Source organism: Rosa chinensis, chromosome 6 (genome assembly GCF_002994745.2).
Source record: "Rosa chinensis cultivar Old Blush chromosome 6, RchiOBHm-V2, whole genome shotgun sequence".
NCBI classification, from domain to species: Eukaryota; Viridiplantae; Streptophyta; class Magnoliopsida; order Rosales; family Rosaceae; genus Rosa; species Rosa chinensis.
This window is the reverse complement of record NC_037093.1, coordinates 44,249,662-44,275,089: the sequence shown is the minus strand read 5'-3', so window position 1 is coordinate 44,275,089 and position 25,428 is coordinate 44,249,662. Positions and strand designations below refer to the sequence as shown.

General features: G+C 37.2%; 3 protein-coding genes across 3 annotated transcripts; 2 read left to right on the top strand and 1 right to left on the bottom strand.

The window, feature by feature from the left end:
* The first annotated feature begins 5,328 nt into the window (after window positions 1-5,328).
* On the top strand, window positions 5,329-6,723 carry LOC112168731 (protein EXORDIUM-like 5). The gene has a single exon (XM_024305630.2). It carries the CDS (start codon window positions 5,371-5,373, stop codon window positions 6,421-6,423), a length of 1,053 nt encoding a protein of 350 aa, XP_024161398.1. The 5' UTR covers window positions 5,329-5,370; the 3' UTR covers window positions 6,424-6,723.
* Window positions 6,724-16,147: 9,424 nt separating this feature from the next.
* On the top strand, window positions 16,148-16,820 carry LOC112170049 (metallothionein-like protein 4A). Its single transcript, XM_024307195.1, has 2 exons — window positions 16,148-16,233; window positions 16,649-16,820. The coding sequence occupies exons 1-2, from the start codon at window positions 16,148-16,150 to the stop codon at window positions 16,818-16,820; spliced, it is 258 nt and encodes an 85-aa protein (XP_024162963.1).
* Window positions 16,821-20,263: 3,443 nt separating this feature from the next.
* Window positions 20,264-22,520, bottom strand: LOC112172592 (transport and Golgi organization 2 homolog). Its single transcript, XM_024309997.2, has 5 exons — window positions 22,361-22,520; window positions 22,098-22,284; window positions 21,092-21,301; window positions 20,735-20,926; window positions 20,264-20,650 (listed from the first exon to the last, which is right to left on the bottom strand). Exons 1-5 carry the CDS (start codon window positions 22,441-22,443, stop codon window positions 20,516-20,518), a joined length of 807 nt encoding a protein of 268 aa, XP_024165765.1. The 5' UTR covers window positions 22,444-22,520; the 3' UTR covers window positions 20,264-20,515.
* Between the last annotated feature and the right edge of the window lie 2,908 nt (window positions 22,521-25,428).

Sequence of the window (25,428 nt, the reverse complement as noted above, 5' to 3'; positions counted from 1 at the left end):
TCGGCTCATATGCTTTTCAAGCTCCGAACCTCGAGGCTTTCGCCTCACAACTACTACGAACTCGATAACTTCTCTTAGCAAGGTAGGACACCTACAAGGTCAAAGGCAGTAAGATCAGGTAGAACACCCACATCTCTAACGCGCTCACTCCAAGACAACGTCGTCAAAAAGACAACGACCCGATCGCTGTGAATGGGGGGAGGTACAGCTAGCCACCTAGGTTTGGTTCCGGATTGAGTTGATCCACTCATCCTTCTCCTTCTTAATATCAGAAATGAAGGACACAGTGTTGGGTGAGGTGGTCTTAGAGAGAGAGAGAGAGAGAGAGATTTTGGTGTCAGATTGGAGAGAAATAATTATATAAATTATTTTGTTTGACCTAACTTTTTTTTTTTTTTAGAGAAGCGGGAAGAGGACTAGCTCAACGTGCCCTCCCGAAGTATTATTGATAAGGAAAAAAAAGTACATACGGGTCGGAGGACGTAACCAAAGCCATGCCCAGAACAAAAACCATATATGCAAACCATACAAAAGAACATTCTAGAAAGTTCCTGACCCATACAACCAGGGGAAATTACTTAGTGGGGCTGGTAAGGAACTGTTGATAAGGGTGGTGGCACAAGCTCTACCATCCTACTCCATGAGCTGCTTCTTATTACCGAAGGACTTTTGTGATTCTTTTCACCAGATGTGTGTGAGGTTTTGGTGGGGCAGTAAGGATGCTAATCGTAAGATTCATTAGTTATCTTGGGAGAAACTTTGTTTGCCTAAAAGTGAAGGTGGGATGGGCTTCAGAGACTTGCATGCACACAATTTGGCGTTACTGCTAAGCAGGGATGGCGCATCATCAAGAATCCGACTTCTCTGGTGAGTCGTTTATACAAAGCAAGATATTTTCCAAATTCTTCTTTCTTCAGGCCCCGTGTCAACGTTATCCTTTGGCATGCTGGCGAGGGATCTTTGGTGCAAATGAGACTATAGCTAAGGGGCTACAGTGGCAGATAGGGGATGGCTCATCAGTTCTGATTTGGGAGGATCCATGGATCCCTCGGCCCTATCTTTTCAGACCATTAAGATTTACAGTTACACCCCATTCTCAAGTCAGCGAGCTCATACAAAATGGTGAGTGGAATAGAGAGTTGGTGACAGAGATTTTTAGCCCGGAGGATGCCCTGTTAATTCTTTCCTTGCCATTAAGCAATAATAGGGTGGCTGACTGCTTAATCTGGCATTATGATTCTAAAGGGCATTTTACGACCAAAAGTGCATATCACTTGGCTTTTGGCTCGGTACATTCTTCATTATTGGAGGCCTCTAGTTCCTCTGCGTCTCCTAGTTTTTGGAAGTGTATTTGGGAAGCTAAGGTGCCGGGGAAGGTCAAAGTGCATACATGGAAGGTTTGCCAAGCTATTCTACCCACAAGGGTTCCGTTGGTGGGATGGTGTTATTTCTGTAATGAGGAAGATGAGTCTATCTTCCATATCACTATGGACTGTCCTTTTGTTTGAGACTTGATACAGTTGGTGCCTTTTTTTCATGCCATACTGGCATATTCTTCCTCTAACTCAATCGCGGATTGGCTGCAGTTCTGCTACTCGTCTCTATCTGGTGAAGATTTCACTTTCCTTCTGGTGTTACTGTGGGTGGTATGGAAAGAAAGAAATGAAAGGGTATGGAATAATAAGTTCCAGTCCCTCTCACAGGTTTATTTTCAAGCGGTGATACTGTTTCACTCTTTGAAGTTGGCTTTGTCGACTAGAACTGCAAGGGTGGGACGCCGTCCTCGATTATGGAGTCCTCCACCCACTGGTTGGCTTAAAGTCAATATGGATGGTGCTTTTGATGGGGCAGGCCATAGAGGTGGATTAGGAGTGGTAGTTCGTGATGAAGGTGGCCAGATTATCGCTGGAGCTTGTGCCAATGTAAGTGTAGTGTTATTCCCAGTTTTGGTTTAAGGTTTTGCCGGGCGACTTGCTTGCCAGGTGGTGGAAAGATTTGGTTTGGCCCCTATTGTGTTCGAAACTGATTGTCTTCAGCTAGTTAATGCTATACAAGCGGAGGGTGAAGACACCTCAGAGTTTGGTAGGTTGGTGAATGATATTTCTCATTCCATGTCATCTCTTCAGAACTATTTGTTTACTCATGTTGCAAGAGAAGCTAATGTTTTAGCTCATAAGTTGGCTAAATGTACGTGCTCTAGGTATACGGTTTTGATGCTTTCCTGGTATGGATCTATTCCTACAATATTGGAGGCACTCCTCTCCACCTAATGTAATCTCATGATTCTATTAATATAGACTGTCGTATCGGGTTCATAAAAAATAAAATAAATAAATAAATAAAAAAAACTAAGATTGTGTATAGAAATGTATATGAAGAAGATAGGATTTAGTAAAGAATCAAATCTATATTGTTCTGCAATGTGGAGTAAAAAAGTCAACAACCAATTAACATATTCTCTTTACAATAAATCTTTGCATGCTAAATCCATCGTCTTTCTAATTTCAATTTTAATTACTTCATTTTTTTCAGTCGCTCCAAACTGCTCCTAATATAAATCACAACTTCCATGTCTTTACAAAACTATAGCTCAATAATAATAAAATACATTTCAAAAATTCAAAACACCATAACGCTTATCAACTTCTTAGGTACGACATTACAATGACCAACATGAATACTCTGAACATGTCACACACCAATCCTTATAACAATTATCTATTTTAATTTTATACAAAAATTTTACAACACTTCGAAATAGGCGAATTTTATCAAAGATTTAGATATGTTATGTAATCTTACTCGTTCATGATAAATAATGATAGGTTTAATTTGTTTTCCATATATATGATATGCGTGTGTGTGTGTGGTACCAGCTCAATTGAAAACCTAGGCATCAGGCAGTCAATTTTATTAGTGCTGGTGACATATCCGTGTATCACAAATGCATGACTGCATCTTTTCGATCATTAATGCAGAGAAGAACTCATCATATCAATTGATTCATTCCAGAACATCTCGAGCAAGTTGGGTGGATCTGTAGCCAGTCATGCAGAAAGCGATCGAAGGTCGTCATGGACCGATGACATCCTCCATCAACTGTGTATAACGTTAGCCATATACCAGCCCCTAGGCCATATCCACTCTGGCCAACATTTGGTATATATGCCAAATTAAGATTAAAAAAAATCACCAAAATAATAGAAAGGAACAAAATGACACTTAGTAAGTAATTAGAGGTATGTATTCCTCGAGTTTGTACTAAAGTCATTCATAGTGTGGCTAACGTGTTTAAGGTTATTTGTACCTTATGTTACTTATTGAATAGGAACTGATCGAATCTTATTGGATAACTTAGTTGCAGAAAATTTAGATTAAGCGTTTTTTTTTTTCTTTTTCATATTCAAAAGAGAGAGGAAAAGACGTATGTAATAGTCACTTGAGAATTTTTCTCATAGTCCTAACCAAATCAAACGATGGATTGAAGAACCCAGAACATTCTACCCTAACAAAAACAAAATTCACTGATGGATTGAAATGTATTGTCCATTTTGTGTTTTTTTTTATAAGTATTGTCCATTTTGTGTTGGAAATATTTGATGATGAATACAATATTAGTTAATGTGTAATAAAGGACTGGGACAAATAGGTGATGGATCCCACTAAAGGCAACTGCCACGGTTTCAAAACTTTTAGATTAATTTCTGGATAGATAGATATTTCTGTTTTGGTCAGACTTAATAGTTAATATAGATATTTTCAGATCCTGGCCAAGCAAGTCTAGATATTTTCAAGGAAAAGCATTCAGTGAAATCAACTAAAGTCGGCTTTCACACTCTTCCACCGATAAAAAATTTAACTCGATTACCTCAAAAAAAATTTAAACTCGATTGTGCTTGGTCAGAAACATTCAGTGTTACTAAAAATTGCCAGAAATAATTGGCCCAAGCATTTAGGAGAGATCTATCTCCGGTCGTTTTCAGATTTGGTCATGGTCATAGTCATAGTCATGAGCATGGGTGCCCTAGCTAAGGTCCAGAAGCTGCTGTAACTGCCTCAATTCTAGCTAAAAATAACCCCAAGGAATAAATGAAACTAGGTTTTGCTTAAAGAAATTTTATGTGCCAGCTACTTTTCGGGTTCTAGTTCGTAACGGTTCAGAAAATAAAGAATATACTAAAAAATTAGGTGAGTATAAGATGAAATGTGAACTTGGATATTGTACTGACAAATAAAAGTTTACTTGTGTACATGATATTGTTCGCAACTTTGGTTCTTGATTTTTCATGATTGTGAATTCTTCATTCCAAGTATTGACACCCTTGATGGGATACCCTTGATTGGTTTCAACCAAATCATTTGTTAGGTGGGGCGATATTTTTGTCCTAAATAAGGGCGTAATGTACATTCAATATCATGTACTCGGAGACTGTTTAATAGTCTAAATCATACTATTTTTATCTTCATAATAGTCGTATCATTTTGATTAATAGTTGTATCTTCATAATAATTGTATTGCTACTGCTCCATAATGGTTTTCTATTTTTTTTTTTTTTATCATCTTCGAATTTGTCGTCTCCGTAATAGATCAAATTTGTGAAAATTTGTTTTATGTGGTAAGATCTTCGTCACAAATTCCAACCTCTTAATTCGGTCGAGACAATTAATTTGTGCTCTACGGTTACTAATTGTGTCGGTCGAGTTTGACCAGTCTTTTTAATTTTTTGCCGAATTTGTGTAGTATGTTCGGATTCCGTGCTTGTACTATTTTTTAAGATTAGCTCAAGTAGCGAGGGACTGAGAAGTATGTTGAAAATATAAATAAAATCAGACTATATTACGGGTCTTCAATCCTGTCTAATATAAGAGCAACAAAAACCTTAAACTGCAATTAACAAAAAAAAAAAAAATTCATCAAAATCCAAATAGAAAATCGTTAGATTGCACTTACACCAACATAAATGAATGGTTGGGTCACTTACACTATCGGTGCATAAAATAATTTCCAATCCACCCTTTAAAACAATTTCGTTTCATATATTCAAATAATTAATGTACACAGTACACGTACCCCAAAAAAAAAAAAAATGATTTCCATGCCTAACATTTGAAATCAGAAGAGCCCCAGCTAGAAAGCCAGTTCCCAGTTTTCCAGAAGAAAACAGTAAGAGAGATGAGAGAGAAGGAGACAATGACGCAAAGTAAAAGACTAAAGACCCTGTGCCCACACATTGCCATTGTTACTTCTACTACTCTACTATTGCAGCTAGCTGTCTCCAGCCCATTTCCCTCCCAATCTCCACTCCCTACCTTTATATCCCCCCTTCTCTCCTCACTCTCCCCTCACTCCCCATCTCCACCCCTCCAACAATGTCGTCACTCTCCCTCCTTCTCCTCCTCCTCCCCTTCTTCCTCATCCAGTCCTCCATAGCATCAACAACAACAACACCTTCAGTTCAAACCCTAAACACAAAGCCAACCATCTTTAACCCCAAGCTCCCTCCTCGAACCCTCTCCTCCTCCAAGAAGTTCGAGGGCTCCTCAGATCTGGTGCAGCTCCGCTACCACATGGGTCCCGTCCTCTCCTCCACCCCTATTAACATCTACCTCATCTGGTACGGCCGTTGGGCCTTACCCCAGAAGCTCCTCATCAAGGACTTCCTCCACTCCATCTCCACCACCGACCTCCGCGCCGCTCCGTCGCCCTCCGTCGCCGAGTGGTGGCGCACTGTCTCGCTCTACACCGACCAGACCGGCGCCAACGTCTCCCGCTCCGTCGTCGTGGCGGGGGAGCACGCTGACCTCAAGTACTCCCACGGCAAGCAACTCACCCGCCTCTCCGTCCAGCAGGTCATCGCCAACGCCGTCAGATCTGCTCCGTTCCCGGTCGACCACAAGAACGGGATCTACCTCATCCTGACCTCCGAGGACGTCGCCATGCAGGACTTCTGCCGCGCCGTCTGCGGCTTCCACTACTTCACATTCCCCTCCATGGTGGGCTACACGCTCCCCTACGCTTGGATCGGAAACTCCGGCAAGCAGTGCCCGGAGGTCTGCGCCTACCCGTTTGCTCTTCCCGGCTACATGGCCGGAGGCGGCCCCGGAGCTCTGTCGCCGCCGAACAAGGACGTCGGCGTCGACGGTATGATCAGTGTGATCGGCCACGAGCTGGCCGAGCTGTCGTCGAACCCTCTTGTCAATGCCTGGTACGCCGGCGAGGACCCGACGGCGCCGACTGAGATCGGGGACTTGTGTGAGGGGTTGTACGGAACAGGAGGCGGCGGTGGGTACATTGGGCAGGTGATGAGGGACAGAGAAGGGAGGACGTTCAATGTGAATGGGAGGAAGGGGAGGAAGTTCTTGGTGCAGTGGCTTTGGAGCCCTGAACTGAAGGCCTGTGCTGGGCCTAATGCTATGGATTAATGTTCAAATCATGCATATTGGAAGAAAAAAAAAAGTATTATTTTTGGTTTTAGATCTATAGATAGATAGTTGGAGACCGAGGAAATATGGGTTTTGGGCGGTGACAGTGGCGGTGGCGGTGGAGCCTGGAGGTGGAGGAGAAGGATAAAGTAAGCTTTGCTTGAGCTTATTGTAATATTTTTTTTTTTTTGGTAGCTAGCTATAGGTTAGTGTAATCTTACTATCTTAGATATAAAATTTTACAGTATATTATATGTTCATATGTTATTTTGGCAATTTGAAGGAAATTTGTGTTGGCAATTTTTTTTTTCCCATCATAAAAATTGGTTTGGAATTTTAGTTGAAGTTCAGTTCGAATGGAAATTAACCTCTTTTGATTCGTGGAGTGAAACAATTCAAATCAATAGTTAGGTTGAAGATAATTCGTAACTCAATTTCTTTAAGGGAAGAACTAAATGGCATAATAATTCAATTCAATTATTAACCTGCATAAGCTTGATCTTGAGATGGAGCTTAATCAAGCAATTTGCTGCAACTAATTCAATCTTTATCAGTATTTCACTATTTTGACATGCTACACCTTTTTTTGATTTGATTTGATTTCAATGATTTGCTGCTGTTGGGTAAAAAAGAACCCCAATTTGTTGTTTTGTTGTAAAATGTCATGATCAACACTCTAAAAGAAAGACTTTTACCAATGAAATAGTCTTCTTTAATGTGAAAAAACAGTAGCAATGGCTTGGAAGTTTCTGAGATTTGATGATCACAGCAATTAAACTGAGCATGTTAGTAAGATTTTTGATAAAACGAGTGGAAAGCAGAACCAAAATGTCAATTTTTCAGGGTCATCATCAATCATCATTCTGTCAAAAACACTGTGCTGGATTTTGGAGTCACCAACTCCATATGTAGTGGGGTTTGAGCATGTCTCACTGTAATGAGGTGGACTTTGATTTATAATTCAGCATCATTACCCCAAGACAGTATTAAACATTTGACTAACATGTCATTTTATAAACGAATCTCCATTAATAATAAGATCACTAGAAATTGAATAATCTATCAAATGTTAATTCGTATACTGTTAAGATTTTTAGTTTTTATCTAATATTCCGCCAAAATATAACACGGATTTGCACATAACTGATACTTTTGACCTTTTTATCATTATATAAAAAATATAAAATACCGCCAGATTAATTTAGGTCGAATTTGTAACCCTAATAATTGAGCATGCAAAATTGGACATGATTGTCAAGCATATAATAGGGTATTTGGTGAACATGAAGTATAAAAGGTGTGATGATATAAGCAACTCTGTCATTTGGTGGATACACTCTTGAATGATGCTAATGGACTAGCAAGATTAAAAATAATGAAAGGAAAAGTTACCTCAAATAGCCATCACTATTCACTCCACTCCACTACCTAGAAGCATATATGATGATGCTCATGTGGGTTTGATGTTGTTCTGACCACATTCTTTATTGCACACCCCTTTCTACATTTATTTTGATATTTTTGGAAGTGGCCATGATTTATGAGGGGGTTGCTAAATTTTGGTACCTCTCTTTTGAACGTTATTTTAGACTAGTGGGAATTCTATGTCCAAAATTACATTCACATTTATTCTACTATGTAAAATGAGATGAATTTGAACAATATCTTATGCATGATTTTTTCACCTTTAGTTTGCCAAGTCGAATAATTTAAAAACTCAAAGTACTCAATGCTCTAGAGCACAATAAACATTCTTGAATATGAGTTAAGTATTATTATTTTTTAGGTGATTAAGTTTCTATTGCAGAATTGCTAATACAATCAATGTGTTCATGTTTGTAACAAATATAATCTTTTTTATTAATTTGATGTCAAACATGGGCATTAAATTGCATTTAGAAACGAATATGTCTTTTTCAATAAACTCAACTACCAATCTGCCACAAATAAGATAAATCACTTATTCGAAATATATGTTTAGAAATTCTCATCAAAACTTCTTGCATTTTTGGATAATATTGTTATTGTATTTTAGTCGAATGCTCACAATTTAATACCAGATTAACGAAACTGACTAAATTATTAGTGAGAACACAAACATCAAACTAACCAAAATATGATCACAAGAACAAAAAGAGATTGAAGCCATGTACCAGAAACTGTCCATTAACCCATTTGATGCTACTTGGGCAAGAGGCCAACTCGATGCCCCGACTTTTAATAGTACAGCTACCACTGTGGACCACAAAAGCTACCCTTATTACTGTAAAGAAAATGATTTTTTCTTCGTATTCTACTCAAAAACACTGGTTGTTGTGTTGTGTTTGAAATTTGCAAAGTTTTAGGGGGCACCAAAGGAAACTTATTCAATTATTAGAAAATAAAGAAGGGTACAAAATTTTAATAAAGTCGGTCCAAAAGGTCCGAATATCAAAGTCTATACACCAGATGGCGGTCATAAGCAGCAAGTGTCCCTTTATTTTTTTTTGCACATTTACAAAAACTTTGTTCTTATTCACAAAAACTTTGTTCTTATTCAAGTTGAATAAATAATAGGATAAGTCGGTTATAAATTATAAACTTGGAAAACCTATAGTTACTTGTCAGAAACCAACTGCTTTGTTTTCTCCATTTATGACAAAGGTCACTTGTTCTTCACTTCTTCTCTTCTCTGAGTGTTCAGCAAAGTGCGGAAAATTCTGGGTTCTAGCCTTCTAGGAGTTCATTTCTGACCGTTTCACTGCTTTCCGGGACCATTTAACGAAGTTATAGTTGTTTTAAGACTTTTAGTAACTTCTCGTATTTTTACTTGTTAGAGTAGTTTTAGACCAAGAAAGTTATTAAGTATTCACAAATTATAATTACAACATCTCAAATTATTTCTTTTGAGTGTGTTTTGTATCTCTCCGTTGTATTTCTTTTAGTTTAATACGAGATTTCATTTTACCTCCCTAACATTTACATATTAAATCAGTTGTGACTCTACACTTTTAATTTCATCACATGTAATCATGTGCTCTCCAATTTAATCAATCATGTCTAATAATTCATTTTTTTGTTAAGTATTTTATAAATTGAAAATGTGGTTCTAATGGACTCCTTTATATGATGACGATTCACCAATGTGGCATGTAAAATTATATCGCATGTGACTACAATTTCAAAATACGTCACATAATAGTTGGCAAAAAAACCAATGGTTAGACAAAATTGATTGAAATTGGTAAGTACATGGACAATGTGTAATGAAATTAAAAGTGCAGGGACAAAAATAATTTCACACTCGGAAGGTACAATGAAATTTGCCCTTAATACAATGTAAATCTCTTAAAAAAAAAGAAAAAAAAAAGGGACGAGACAAAATGATTAGTCCTATAATCAAGTGTAGTCCAGTCACATTGATTAATCAAGTGTAGCTAAATCTTCGTAGAGTATCTTCATACTACAGTTATATTCCATTTTTGTGCATCTCCAATCCATCTTCCTTGCAAGGTGAGTAATATATAAGTACCAAAAATTAGAGAAAGTTCCAAATTGCTGAGATAAACTAAGTTGCTAAACCCTAGCTAATCCACATAAAACATTTTAAGCTTGTTATATTTCTCTGTCAAAAACAATTAACTTAATCCATTTGTATCGACCATCAAATCCACACAATTATATCACGTTTTCAAATTTTCAATGGGTCACTTCCTTTCAATTGGCGTCTTAGATTCTCACACCTAAAAGCAATTCATCATTACCTCGTCAACAGGTTATGAACACTTCCTTTCCAACTATCTTGAAAATGACTCATCATTTTATTGTTTTTAGAAAATTTGATCATTTCTCTGCAAGTTTAGAATATGGTTGTATTTGTCAAGTTGAGAGAGTATTTCATTTTTCAAAGTGTGTGATCAACATTCGTTTTGTTAATCAATGGCCTAACTCACGGTTTTGGTTCCTAGCCCTAATTAGGTCAAAGTTTCTAAACTTAATCTGAATCTAATTAATGTTTCCAAGAGAAAAAAAGCACGACCAACGAATTTAAACAAAACACATTATAAGAAGCTAACTTGCAAATAATATGGATTTAGAAGTGGATTGACGTCCTAAACTCTTGACCCCTTTAACTTTAATCAATGTTATATTATCACCTCTCAACTTAAATATTTAGCTTGGACATCCTTAAATTTCCTTTTTCCCTTTGAGAAAATCCTTATGGTTAGGCTGTCGAGCAACTTCTGTATGGCAACATCATCCGTCTGGTCTCCTACACCAACTAACTAGCAGCGATCCAATTTCTCCCACTTCGACTAGAATTGTCACTCCCTCCCTAACTTTTTTTTTCGATTAAGACTCCCTCCCCAACTTTTGTTTGAGTATCTCCCCAACAAATTGAACTTCTAACAAATCCAATAGATTTTGCTCGAAAAAGAAGAAGAGAGACATCCAATATATATATGCTGAAAATGCAAGATGAAAACAATTAACAAAACGAGCTAGCATATATAGTACATACCTAGGGAGAGCTAGTGTTGAAGTTTTTTTCTTTTTTTTTGTTACAAAAATAGTGGCCGAGTGAGCTACCACTCTGAGGCTGGAAGCAACTTGGGTATCACCACAAAAATATTGGTGGTGATCAAATTTGAAGAATAAGACATAAAATACCTCAATTATAGAATGCAATCATACTCTCTATTTTGTCGATCATATCATTTTTTTCTCTTCTCTTTTTCATAAGAGGCAATGATCTAACTGAAAATATCAAGATATTTCTTCAGTAGCCAAAAGGAAAAAATAAAAATAAAAATCTACAAATATTCGTTCAATCTTGAGCTAAAACAGAGTGGACCCTTTTATTTGCTGGCATGAATTGATGAATTCACAAGAAAACATCCTTAAACAGCGCAGAGGATCCATGTCTTCTTTCCTAGGTCAATTCTATGTGCTAAAACAACACCAGACAATCAAAAAGAAATTTTTTTGCATTTTATCTTTTATTTTTTTATTTTTTTAATTCAATTGTTTGCATTTTATCTTATAATTAACATGCATTTTATGAGCTGCTATTTAAAAAATAATCCAAGTTCCAACCTCCTGAAAATGACTTCCAATGCATGTTTTCTTTGTTGGAATATACTTCATGAGCTAAGATCAAAGATGTTAATTGGTGACTGGTGTACGCCATTATGTTTTGGTGCACTTGTAATAAAGACTTATAACAAGGACTTAATTAAAGGATGATTTAATTTAACCGTTGGACAAGTGTGATTAATATCTTGATTGTACTCTATGCACCGACGGTGTAAGTGACCTAACCCTTATAAAATAATCTCAACCCTTGATATTTATTATCAACTTTATTTTTAATAAACAAAAAGTGTATTTAATGCAATCTAACCATTCATTTATGTTGGTGCAAGTGCACGGCGGTGCTCTGAATAATCTCTCGTACAAAACCAAATGGAACCAAAAATAGGGGCACATAGGGGTTGTTAACTTCGGGGGAGGATTCAATACACCGACGTGCACTTGCACCGATATAAATGGATAGTTAGATTATATTAAATACACTCTTAGGTTATTAATAAAAATATTAATTATAAATATCAATGGTTGAGATCATCTTATAAGTGTTGGGTCATTTGAACCGTCGCTGCATAGAATAATTTCCACTATTTTTTAACACAATCTGATAACATAAGTGGAAATTCGCATGAAAAAAGAAGAAGTTGAAACCGCCCAATTAAGATATGAATATTTGTGATGTCTCTCCTCAAATAATCATCAAATTAAATTGCAATCCTAAATAATAATAATAATAATAATAATAATAATAATAATAAATATCTAAAGACAACAATAATCTCTTGGCTACTTCGATTTCATTGAGGTGATGTCTATTAACACTTGTCCGCAGAGCCGGCTTAAAGGCTGTGCAAAGTGTGCGATGGAACAGGGCCCCCAAATTTTGGGGCTCTATATATACTTCTTTGTACATCTATATTATTTATGAAGGGGCCCTCACTACTTGAAAATTTTGTAGTTTAGTTGACAATTAGCTCTTTTTCCAACTTAGTAGTACAAATTCGATTCTCATTGCAGCTGTAAAAAGTTTTTTTTTTGGGCCCCTTTTCCTCATTGCAAGTGATTTGCTTTTTATTTCTTCTTTTTTTGGGCCCCTTTTTCTGCCTCCATTTTCTTGTTCTGGTAGATATTACATTTATCTTTGATCCTTGTTTCATTTATTTAAGTCTTTTGAATAGTATTGTATTTATCTTCGTTAATAATTCATAATTCAATTGTAATTTTGTCTGTAAATGGATTTTTGTTAACAAGCTTTAGTCCTCTTTCTCTCTAATTTTTTTTTTTTTTTTAAAGAAGTGGAATAATAATATAAGATAAGAGGGCCCAAAAAAAAAAAAACTAAAGTAATTAATTATGTATTTATATTTGTTGGTACATAACAAAAATTTTCAATGATATATTTGTGTATAATCGCATAAAGAGGGCCATATTTTATATCTCGCACAGGGCCTCCAAAACTTTTGAGACGGCTCTACTTGTACGTGTGCTGACCGATCTTCATCGTCATCGCTAGCCTTTTAGATGCAAGAAATGATTCGCATTATCAAATAAGTAACTTGCAGACATTGGATACACAGTCTGCAATGTCAAATTCTCATCTATGTTTCTGTATTAATTGTAGATGATTTTTGCATGTCATAGACATACTTTGTTCATTGTAATTTGATCCGTTTGATGTTGATGGAGCACTCTGAATGTTGTAGTTCTGCCATAGCATGCCTGCATATGTTGTTGTTAGTCACATACCAAGTTTATGATCAAAATTAATGCAGAGTATTGTACTTCATATGTTATTATGTTACTTTATTAGATTCATCAGTAGGTCTTACCGTTTCTGTTCATCATCATTGAACTGTAATTGTAATTCTGATGATAAGTGATTAAGGTTGTTTTGAACAAGGCTTGGAGATTAGTTTGCTCTTCAGGAAAAGTCATTTCACTTGTATACATCATCGAACCACTAGTAGGGTATTGGTTCAATCCAGTCTGAGAATAGTCTACGTTGTTGTTTGGAAATAACAAGGCCTGCAAATCATTAATTTAATTTAGAAACCTATTCCGTTAGTATGCTTTAATTAATAAAAACAATGTAAATTTATGTTACTGTAGTTTTTTCTAAATCAAATCCGTTGAGAGTAAAAAAATTCATAATATGTTATAATCGATTTGGAGCACCATGAAATTTCTAAAACAATGAGAGACAGAGAATTAGAGAAATCACGCATCGTTGGTCGGAGTATATCCTCATCGCTCAATAGAATATTGCTTATCAAATTGTTGATGCACATCTTTGATTTTGTGCTCCAGTTTCTTTTAAAGTGCAACCAATTGATCTAATGAGAAGTCATTTAGCCTGTCATCCCATGAAGGAAACCGGGTTCATTATTCTTTTGGCGCAATTTGGCAGTCTGTTTCTTCACTTGCATGATTTGTAACTTATTTATGACACACTTTTGACTCATTTGTGACACAAATTATGAGTCATTTACAGCGCACCTCATACATGCCTTAAATAATAATGGTCTTTTACGACATGTCCATTTACGGCCTGCAAATGCAGACCGTAAAATATCTTTTTTGTAGTAGTATTACCTATATACCACCCCATTACATGTCTTTTCTCTCTTCATCTCCACCACAAAACCTCCATCTAGCTCCACCTCCCAAAATCCAAACCCATGATACCCATACTACTCCATCTCCTCCATCATCATCACCACAACTACCATCGTCCACCACCATAAACTTCATCACCACCACCACCACTACTCCATCGATCACTACCACTCAAAGTTAGCCAAAAGAGCATCACATGCATCTTCATCTCCATACCATTCATCATCAAGAAGAAGTTCATCTTCCATCCATTCACCATCAAGGAGGATTCAAGGAGCATTCAAGGAGGAATATCATGGAAAAGCTAGCAATCAATTTGTCAAGCTTCAACTAGTTCATTCTTTTCTCAACTCCTTAATTTACCTTGATGTATATCATAGATTTTATGTTAATTTGTGTGATAATCAGTGAGTAGTTACTTTGTTGGAGGTAGGGTTGAAAGCTCTAGCCAATATTGTATGTATTGATGCTATGACATGATGTGATGCAATTTTCTTTCATACATGCACCTACATGCTAAGCTCAAGATCAGTTGAATGCATATGCTTAGACTTTACACTTTGAGTATGTGTATTTGCCATGTCATGGTATAATATTTAGAGCTTGGTAACCCTTGAATGTTAAAGCATGAAAATACAATAGGTGTGCATGTAGGGGTTCTGAATTACTATCACTTAGAGATAAGCTTGGTTGGTTTGCATAATTTCTTCATCTCCAAACTTTATGCACTTAGGGTAATGCACTAGATACCTAACAGGATTGAAATGCATAACTTAAGTAGTTAAGTAATACACTCGAGAGGTGCTTGATATCACAAAATGAGCATGTCCCTTATTATACCCGAGAGGGATGTAAGGAGAGAAATTGGTTAATTAATTTAGCAATATTGATATGTACCAATACTTGCAAGGGAGGTTAGTTGTAGACAATCCAAATCCTAACTTTCATCCATTAGATCACTAGTTTAGTTTAGAGTAATTTAGTTTACATATTTCAGCTTCGAGTTGTTTTCAATTCAAAACTATCTTCAAAAACCAAAATCAAATTACTACTCCATCTTGCAAGTACTCACCATGAGCCTAGCTTGTGAATTTAGGTTTTGTGATTGTACATTTGTATATTCTAGCTCTCTTTAATTAGTTTCACACCATAACTAGTGAAAGGAATCCAATCCTCGTGAGTTCGACAACTTTTCTTAAATCCATATACTATTACTTGTTCACCTTATACTTGAGGGTGGCTATTTGACTAGCTAACAGGTCACCCAACCGTGAGTTGGCATACTCACTCACACGTCAGCAAACCAGAAGAACACGTGTAAGCCTAAAAATCTTCGGCCACACTACACGTGGTCGAGACAATTTTTTTTGCGAAACATTCACATCTAATTATGTGAAGATTTTTTTGGATCAATTTATTATATCAGGACGTTTTGAGTGAAAATTCAATACTTAACATATGATTAAGTTAGGACAATTATAGTTGTCACGTTTGTTTTAAACGTCATTATTGATTTTACATTCCAATCTCACTATTCTATGTTATGAGTAGAGAGATAAGGAAAGAAAAGGAAAACATCACGTTTCACATTCTTAGATCTGTCAATAGTTTGTCCTCAAGTATAAAATTGGCTTTTTGACTGTCAGTTCATATGCGTTTGAGGTCCAATTGAGTTGAACCAGTTCTGTAATGATCAAGAACATTCTTCTTGCTTCTTTTAAACCCTTCAACTCTTATCCAGTGTATGTCAGAGACCTTATTTCCTTAACGGAATCATTCTACATCAGTCACTTGTCAAAGTTGACGGTCCTATGAGATGTTTCTGAAAGTTTATCAGAATAGATCGAGATCAACTTTGGCTACGTGGTGACGCTACAAGAAATGCATGAAAATATATTGCCACCTTCACAAACCCTAAGACTGCTTGTGCCATTTGGCATCACACATGCATGCATATTTGGCATTTGAAGTCGTACTCATGCTGTATAAAAGGAAATGAACAGAGCTACCTAGCTCTTTCAGAGTTTCAGAACCAGAAATGGCAGAAACAGTTGGAGGTGTGAAGATGTCCTGCAACGATAGCTGTGGCTGCCCTGTTCCGTGCCCTGGCGGCGTGTCCTGTAGGTAATTCAAACGTCACTGCTTCAAGTTAAATTTTGACATATAAAGAGGGAAGTAACCCTGAACCTTTTTTAATTCTAACTTATTTCTCGATTGTTCTTACCATTTGAGCTAATTTCAAGAGTCGGATCGACGGATCAGTTTATTACAGCACGTTTCTTGAACCTCTATTGTTCAGTGTTTAGGGTTTAGCTCTATATTTAAGAGTTAATATAAACCCTAAATAATATAGGATTCCCCAGCTAGGAAACAACCACCGGCTTGTTCGGTTTGTTCCGAGTCGTTGATGGAGTTGGATTCTGTTTATGAAGGAAGATACATCCACCTCTTTCTTCAAATTTTATTTCCGTCTCCGTAGATCTCTTGTATGTTAATTGTTGTGGAAAATTTTATACCCTTCTGTACTTGTATATGACAGGTGCATAACCAGGACGGAGGCCACGAGTGGGGACGGCCACATGAAGTGCTCGTGCGGCGAGCACTGTGGCTGCAACCCGTGCGCTTGTGCTAAGAGCGTCGTCTCTACCGGAGTAGGCAGGGCCTACTGCAGGTGCGGCGAGGGTTGTACCTGTGTCTCATGCTCTGCCTAATCAAGGATATCCATCACAGCTAGTGTACGTACTATTATAAGCTACCTTGTAAAGTTGTTAATAGACATTTTCCTTTTTGTGTCGAAGGTTGTTAAATACTTGATAGACTTGCTGGTCTTTGTTCTAGAAATAAAAGGACCCAATTTCTGTGTGTCTGACTGTCTGTTACTATCATATGAGGTTCCTTTGATATTAGCTAGAGCCATAGAGCTACTATAAAATTTATACATGAGGTTATAATTTACAGCACTCCAAATTTTAGAATTTTCTTAGGACATCTTCTGTCTACCTGCTACGTAGAATTTCATTTGAATCAATCGAAGTGATTTCATTTTCTTAAGTTACTTGATCAAGATGTATCCGAAGTGATGCGCCTCGTTATTCACACAATGTTACCTGCTTGTGGCTTATGTTTTGAATTTTTCATTCGGCCTGAAACCTGGGCTTTATGATTAAAGATGCTAAACTAACCTCTATCGAGTCTAGAGACTGCCTCGAATTCGTAGTCATCCATATTCGGACACTGAATTTGAATGTTACAAAACCTACAAACCCTGAATTACAAACTTGAATCTGGGCTCAACTATTGCGCACACCAAATTTACTTACCGAAGGTGTAATATATATTAGTGTGTGTAGATATGATATTTGTAGCAAGTCTTACTATATTGTCTAACAAACTTAATTTAGTGAATGGATACAGTAAACAAAAAGTTAATATGGTATAATTGGTCTAGCTCTTAATTAGTTCTTACCATCGTTTGAGCGCCAATACATCACGAGTCATATACTGTTACAGAGAAGTCGATCAGTAGCAGTATCTACATTGAACTTGAGGATGTTTTACTCGCATCTTCCCAACCTCAAAACCATGGCCACTAAAACAAAGTTATCCTCCATGATCACAATATCTGAACTCTCTTTGGCAACTTCGAAGGTTTGGAGATTGCAGTAACTTGCTCTGCACATGCTGCAGTCCTTTCCGATGCACTTGTATTGTACTTTTTGCCTTGCTGTTCATCAAAGTCCCACTTCGCTTCTCTGCGAGTCCTCAGCATCAATATTGCTACAAGCCCACCTTTGTTCCCTACCTTCTCCATATTTGCTTTTGCTGCGCTGTGTACTGACCAGGCACGAGTATCCCACATTATGTGGGGCTGAATTCTGCAATGGAAATGTAGTAGCCAATGATCAGTTTTTGATGTTCACCCCTGTTTGCACTCGGTTTTTGATTGTTTAATTTCTTATTCCGGCCAACAGACACAGATCTTTGACCGACGAGTCCCAATAGGGTCAATTCTTCTCCTTCTCACAAAATGTTTTTGTGTAAATACACTTGTACGTTTGTATGCTAACTGAAAATCCTTCATGTGCAAAAGCAATCATCAGAAGCTGCTAGTTAGCTGCCAACAATTTCTACTGCGTTTACAAAGAACGGCCAGTTCATCATGCTTGATATAGTCTACTCGATCGTAAAGAATGATCTGCTGGATGACAAACTAGCCATGCATAATGATGTCGAACAGGCTAGCCTTAGTAATTAAGGTAGCCTCTGGATCTAAAAACTCCCAAAGCTTTAAGATTATTGATGAACACACTATTTTCTGATAAATGTAGAGACTCACGTACTGAACCATATATGCTTACTATTCACTTCCTCTTCGTCTCTCTCTGATCCGAGTTGTATTCGCAGGACACTGCAGAAGTGCTTCTAGTCCATACAAAGAAAGCCTTGAGAAATTTTGCTAGCTCAAGCAGGGACAAGACTATGTACATGTTCTCTAAAGTAAGTTTTTTGAATAATTAAATCTTAAAAGTAATAATTGTGTATTGTCATATGTTGTAGATCGAACAACTACCTGCATGAGAAGATATATAACTGAATTTACCAACTGGCGGTTATATATGAGATGTTTGTCTAAAAAGCTCATGAAGCACACAAAGTCCAGAAAGAAAGATTGACTAGATGTCTAGCTACGTGGAGCAGCAACAACAAATGCATGAAAAAATTTCGCCACCTCCAGTACGCTTGAGAACTTCATTCAACACAATATAACACTTGTCTATACTAAAACCTCTTTTGCCATTTGGCAATTGTCATCACAAATGCACGGCCATCAGACCAGTGGTAGTACTTTAAATAGAAATGAACAGTAGCAAGCTCTCACAATCAACAAAACTACGAAGAAGAAGAAGAAGAAATGGCTACTCTGGGAGGTGCCCGACTCACCACCTGCAACGATAGGTGTGGCTGCCCTACTCCATGCCCTGGCGGCGTGTCTTGCAGGTAATACCTCATACTTCAAATTCAAACAATCATTGCAGCGTATTGTATTCATCCTTACAAGTTACATAGAAATATATCCTCCCTTTAAACCCGAGTGTTTCTGGTTTAATAACTTTAATTTTGCTGTAAACGAGAACCAATTTCTAGACAAGTTAGGAAACAAGAACCGACTTTTTGGAAGGGTAAAAAATGAGTGGTTCAAATAGGTATACTCCTGTACCGATACATAAAGTAAATTATTTCGATTCAAATGTAGACAGGCATCATTGATAGATTGGTAGTTTGAGACTACTTTATTTTTATAACGAACCAAATCCGGTATATTGATGTATCGTAGACTCGTAGTACCTCAGAAGTTTTGCTAGTTTGTTTTTATGGGTAGTTCCTAGAAAGGATGGACTAGTGACGTTTTTTCAAGTAACTTGAACTCTCCATGTAGTTGCTACAAAGTTAGGTTCTTATTTTTACTGGTGGTAGTTTAACAGGATCTGAACTTCGATGACAGGTGCACAACCAGGACCGACCCTGCGACTGTGGACAACCACAAGAAATGCTCCTGCGGCGAGCATTGTGGCTGTAACCCGTGCACTTGTGCTAGAAAAGTTGCCACCACTGGGGTTGGCAAGGCCTACTGCAAGTGCGGTGATGCTTGCAACTGTGTCTCATGCGCTGCCTAAAAAGGCTCAATAGTATCATCACTGCTGTGATGAGAAGTATCATGTAATAAAGTTGTTAATAGACTTCACCTGGTCTGTATTTTAGAAATAAAAACAATCCAGTGTTTCGATCACTATGATTATTACGTCTTTGATGTGCTATTCTACCTAGCTACAACATAGAAACTATGAGGATATGTTAGACGCTATGTAATTTTGAATTCGATATCTAAATTAATTAACCATCAGTCGAAGAAGTATATACTCGGCTGGTTGTTACTAGTATTTCCAAGTTTCAAATACTTAATTAAAAAAGCTTCAATGACTAACAGTGAAATCACTATAAAGGTCTCCTGGAAGATTATTTGTTTCAAAACTTTCAAAAACTAAATTTCCACTGCAAACTTGATCTACAAAACCAGTAAACACAAGGGACGCTACTTTCAAGTTCGACATTATTGAGCATAAATGGGTGTTATAAACGCAAAAGATTTCAGGGGTGTTCCGAGAACTCATGCTGAAGTTACTGATGTTTATTAATGAACATCCTCTGTGTCAAAAACAACACAATCGGTTTATACTCCTATCTTTGATAAGCCAACAATCCAGTCTATTCAAGCATAGATATTTTTACCATAAAAGGAACAATGAAAGACATGTCAGTTTCTGAACTAGCCATTATTATTAAGTCAACAATCCAGTCCATTCATGTATTCTTCTAATGAATGGAGATTTACCGAACCATATGCATACTATTTACTCCCCTCTTCAATCTGGAAGGTCTCGGTCCTTTCATGCCAATCCCCAGCTATAAATCTCTCATAAAAGGTGACTTCCCCATTTGTATTGACAGACACTGCTTCAGTGCTTCTAGTACCATAATACCCCTATGTGAAATTCAAAAGAAAACCTTCAGAAAATTAGTTAAAGTGGGGACAAAACTATATAGGAAGATATGTAATTGGTTTTACCAATGCAGGGGCATATTCAATATATATGGAACTTAGTTCGTATTCTACTTCTGGAGAATAAATGCAAGGTAGCAGGCTTTTGTCGTCTCTGGTCTCGTCTGTCATTAGTCGTAGAGCCATTTCCTTTAACGAAACTTCATCATCTCCATACTTGTTGAGCATCTCTTTGAAACTATTGCCAAGTCGTTGAGACTGAAAAAAAAGAAGCCAATTCAAAATATATCCCTACATAAATTATAATGTAAATGTCACCAAACCAACGATGCAGCAAAGAATTAGTTGATTATGTGATAAATTTGTGCTAAAATTGAAGCGTCCCAACTGACAAGCCAAAACGACATGCCATTTAGTTCTTACCTTAGGCCAAGGAGAATCAAGCATTGCATCATTTGTCAATACATGAATCCCCGGTGAAACCTCAGTGATAAACTTTTTTTCCTCCTTTGGTCTGTTGGTTACATAAAGCATGGTCTTAGAACGAAGATCAGCCAATATCAGGTTAAACCCATTGTACTTATCTGCCTCCTCAACAACTTCCTCTGCAAATTCCATCGGACTCTTTTTGCCCTGCAACAATAGAAACTTGTGATAAGTGATAACCATTCAAGATCTCTGTCATTTATGTTTAATGAGAAGGTATCAGTATAAGGGACAGCTAATTTGGAAGTGTGGATTGGATATAAGAACAATGCTTAAAAACAAGGAAATGTAAGAACTAATAAGTAGTAATGACTGCTCAATTGTTTTAAGAAAACCAGAAGAAAATAAGATTAATAACGAGGAAAAAAAAAGTTTCCTTATTGATATTATAGTGCATTGCATCAACAACAATACATCTTTAATATTTTGGTTTAACTACAGTAATGTCATTAGTGCGTCAAACCACGTCACGTCATCAACATGTAAGTTAAAACCCGAGATAATACCATGAATTTAAAATACGTGGCCAAATATTAACCGAGAACCCATAGAAACACCGAAAACACAGTAAAGTAGTTAATATTTAGCCATGTGTTTAACTTTCATTAGCACCTCAAACCACATCAACAACAACCTACCAGTTGATTAAGCCAAGGCAGGTGACAAAGCAACACTTGGTTGTGCAGATTGAGAAAGTTGGGAACTTGGAGGTGCCTGATCTCAGAATAATATAACCCTAAATAAAACCACATTTCTGAACATAGGATATACAAATCTTGACCCTTTCTGATAATCCACACACCCAATCACATAATATAATGTCATTCCTAAAAGTATTCAACTTGGGTTTTCCACAAACACAAATACATAGGCAAAATAAAACTTGGGAAATAAAACATACACAGAGACCAGGCCAATAGTGGGGGATAGAATCTTAACATACCGACAAGAAACGAGATGGGAGTTCTCCTCTGCTCTTGCATTGCACAAGTCTGTTGAGCTCTCTGACATTAGTGAGAAAAGCCACCTTGCCATCCTTGGAACAAGCCAGCCATGTCCCACCTTCCACCGCATCTCTTCCGCCCAATATCCCGAGGGTGTCGTCCCACCATTGCAAAGCCGCCGTTTCCCTACAACATCAAACCCTCTCAATATCAAATCAAAATCGAAGCAAAATAGTACAGCCCAGAACGGTGGGAGCCTCACCGGTTGAAATATTCGTCCCTGTTGAGGAGGAGGAGGAAGGGGTAGCGTGGGTGAGACTGCCACACGAACGCTGCTATACACATTTTTCAGCTTCTCACAATCTTGCTCGCTCTATTGTTTCAGGTATTTGACCTCACTCTTTGTCTCTGACCACGTCATATATATATGCCCCGTAAGTGGGTGGGTCCCGTCTGGCGTCCGCTGTGTGATAAACTTTGTTGGCTTTTTTTTTTTTTTTCCAGAATTCGGATTGGGTTGGTGGCCGACTTGTTACTCTGTGTATTGGAGTTGGTGAACGTGGTTTCTGTTAGGGCTGCACACGGATTGGGTTGGATCGGTTTTGACTCCAAACCATCTCTATGCCAAAGTGAGCGGTTTAGGCATTTTGGAAAACCGGTCATCAAAAAAAAAAGCTCAATCCGACCCAATCCAATCCAATTAAAGATGGTTTGGTTTGGTCAGTTAGGCGGTTTTCACCTACATAATATTAACATGCTATTTATATAAAAAATTCATAGTAAAAATTCAGTCTCAAGAATTGAAATTGTGTAAATTATCTAAATTTAAAATTCAATAATTAAAATCCAAAACATATAGTCCAAAACTAAAACCTAAATTAGATTCAAAGTGATTCACTTATTTAATGACTTAGCCATCAATACTAGCTTAATATGATAGTATTAAAGGTCAAAGAATGAGAGATTGAAAGATCAGAGATGTGAAATGAAATGATCAAAAAATTGTAGCGATTATATACTAAGGTTTTAGGCCTTTGAGCCTTAAATTCAATATGATAGTATATCATTTGAGAATAAAGTTATAACTGGAGATTTAGAACTTACATAGAACAAACCGGACAAATGAATATATATTTATTATTATTATATATATATATATATATATAAACTTTTTCTCTTATGTTTCAAACATACCGGTCGGTTCGGGTTTCGCGGTTTAAGTACAATAGAAACCAAACCAACCCAGTTTATAAATGGTTTGGTTCGGTATTGAACCGATTTTCAATTTTTAAAGTTAAAAAACCTTAACCAAACCATATTTATCGGTCGGTTTTGACCGGTTTGGCCGGTTTGTACCATGTTTTGCACACCCCTAGTTTCTGTCGCATCAAACGTCACGTCGTTTGAAGCTTTTACCCGAAATAACAGATTTTTTACCCCGTATGCGAGCTTGCCTAATTCTTCCTCAAATGCTTCTTCTTAATGGGTTTGGAATTTTTTTTTTTTTTTCTTTTTAAGAATGAAATACCTTTATTTAATACTAATTAATTAAAACTTGAGGGCAGCTGCACCAGCCCTATATTTAAAAAAAAAAAATTACATAATAATGGAGTGATCGGTGGTGGACATAAATATACTATATGGGTTGGAATTCTTGTGTATTGCTCGGTATGAAATCGACCAAATATATACTATGCCTACACGTTTACCTTGGAATGAAAAATAATCATGAATCGGAGACAACTGAAATGGGAGAAGAAAGGAATCTGTATTGATTTCGGAGGAGTTGATTCTCAAACTCATCTCCCTCATTCGTAATCAAATTCCTGAGTATTCAGGAATCGATTCCTTATAAGGAGGTGAGACCTACACCCATTATGATTCATTCATGTGTTAGTAAACGCATGAATACTTTTACCCGGAATCATTCCGATTCCTTTATGTGTTAGTAAACATAGGAATAGTTTTACCCCATAATCATTCCCTCCCATTCCAAGTAAGTAAACGTGCCCTTAAGAATTTTATGGCACGTTTACTTACTTGGAATGAAAAATAATCATGAATCGGAGACAACTGGAATGAGAGAAGAATGGAATCGGTATTGATTCAGGAGGAGTTGATTCCTAAACTCATCTCCCCCCTTCGTAATCAAATTCTTGAGTATTCAATAATCGATTCCTTATAAGGAGGTGAGACCTACACCCATTCCGATTCCTTCATGTGTTAGTAGTAAACACATGAATACTTTTACCCGGAATCATTCCTATTCTTTTATGTGTTAGTAAACGTAAGAATAGTTTTACCCCGTAATCATTCCCTCCCATTCCAAGTAAGTAAACGTGCCTTTAAGTCTGGCTAATCAAAAGACGAGAGACTACAGTTACATTAATTGATGGTTACATAAGAAGTATGATCCACAATTAGAGTCTTCTTGGGTTCTTGATCATGGGAAGTTAATGACTGCTAGTTCAGTAGTTTGTCCCTTCCCCTTTGCTGAAGTTAACCGCTAGAGTTAATAGGCTTGAGGAATTTTGGTTTCTGTTGGATCTGGGGATTGTCAAAACTCACTAGCTAGATGACGAAAAGTTATAACCTGCAACTGTTTACAGAAATTGATCGAGTTCTGAATTAGTTGCAAAGTAGTAAAAAATTATACAAGAAGCAATAGTCGTTAGTTTGAAGTGCTTGATATGTATGCGCAAGGTTGGATAGACGAGCATACTTGAAAGAGAATAAAATGAAAGCCAAGCAATAGAAAGAACACTTCGCGAGTTGCTAGGTTTCTTCCTTTCTCATTGAAGTCGCCATAATTTCACAACCAAATTTACATAAAACTACCTTGCAGGCCATTGAGGCTAAACCCAACCCCACTGCTTCCCACACAGCTTCTAATCTTACTCCCAAATGCAGCATTCAACTCTATTAATTAATTTGAGGAATTTGATTGCATATATTAATTTGTTTTCTTTTCAGAAAAATGGGGTGGGCTGCAGCACAATCTTGCCGCACCTTAGTTCTGTGCCTGATCATAAGTGGTAAGTTTTAGAAAAAAAGAAGCTACGTGTAAGAATAGTAAGTTTAAATCTCTTATACCCAGACTGAAGTGACACATCTCAAAAAGAATCTGAGTTAATTTCTAATCTCTAATAGAACGCGCCCCACGCGCGACGAAAGAAAGAAACCTCCAGACGTTGTTGTTCTCTCCCGGCCGAACGTTGCCGGTGTTTTGCATCTGCGTTCTAGCCCGGGAGGGGATACTGAAGCTGCGTAGAGGCAGGCCTTCAGGACGTTGGCACGATCCACAGAAGATGGATGGGCATCTCATCTCGG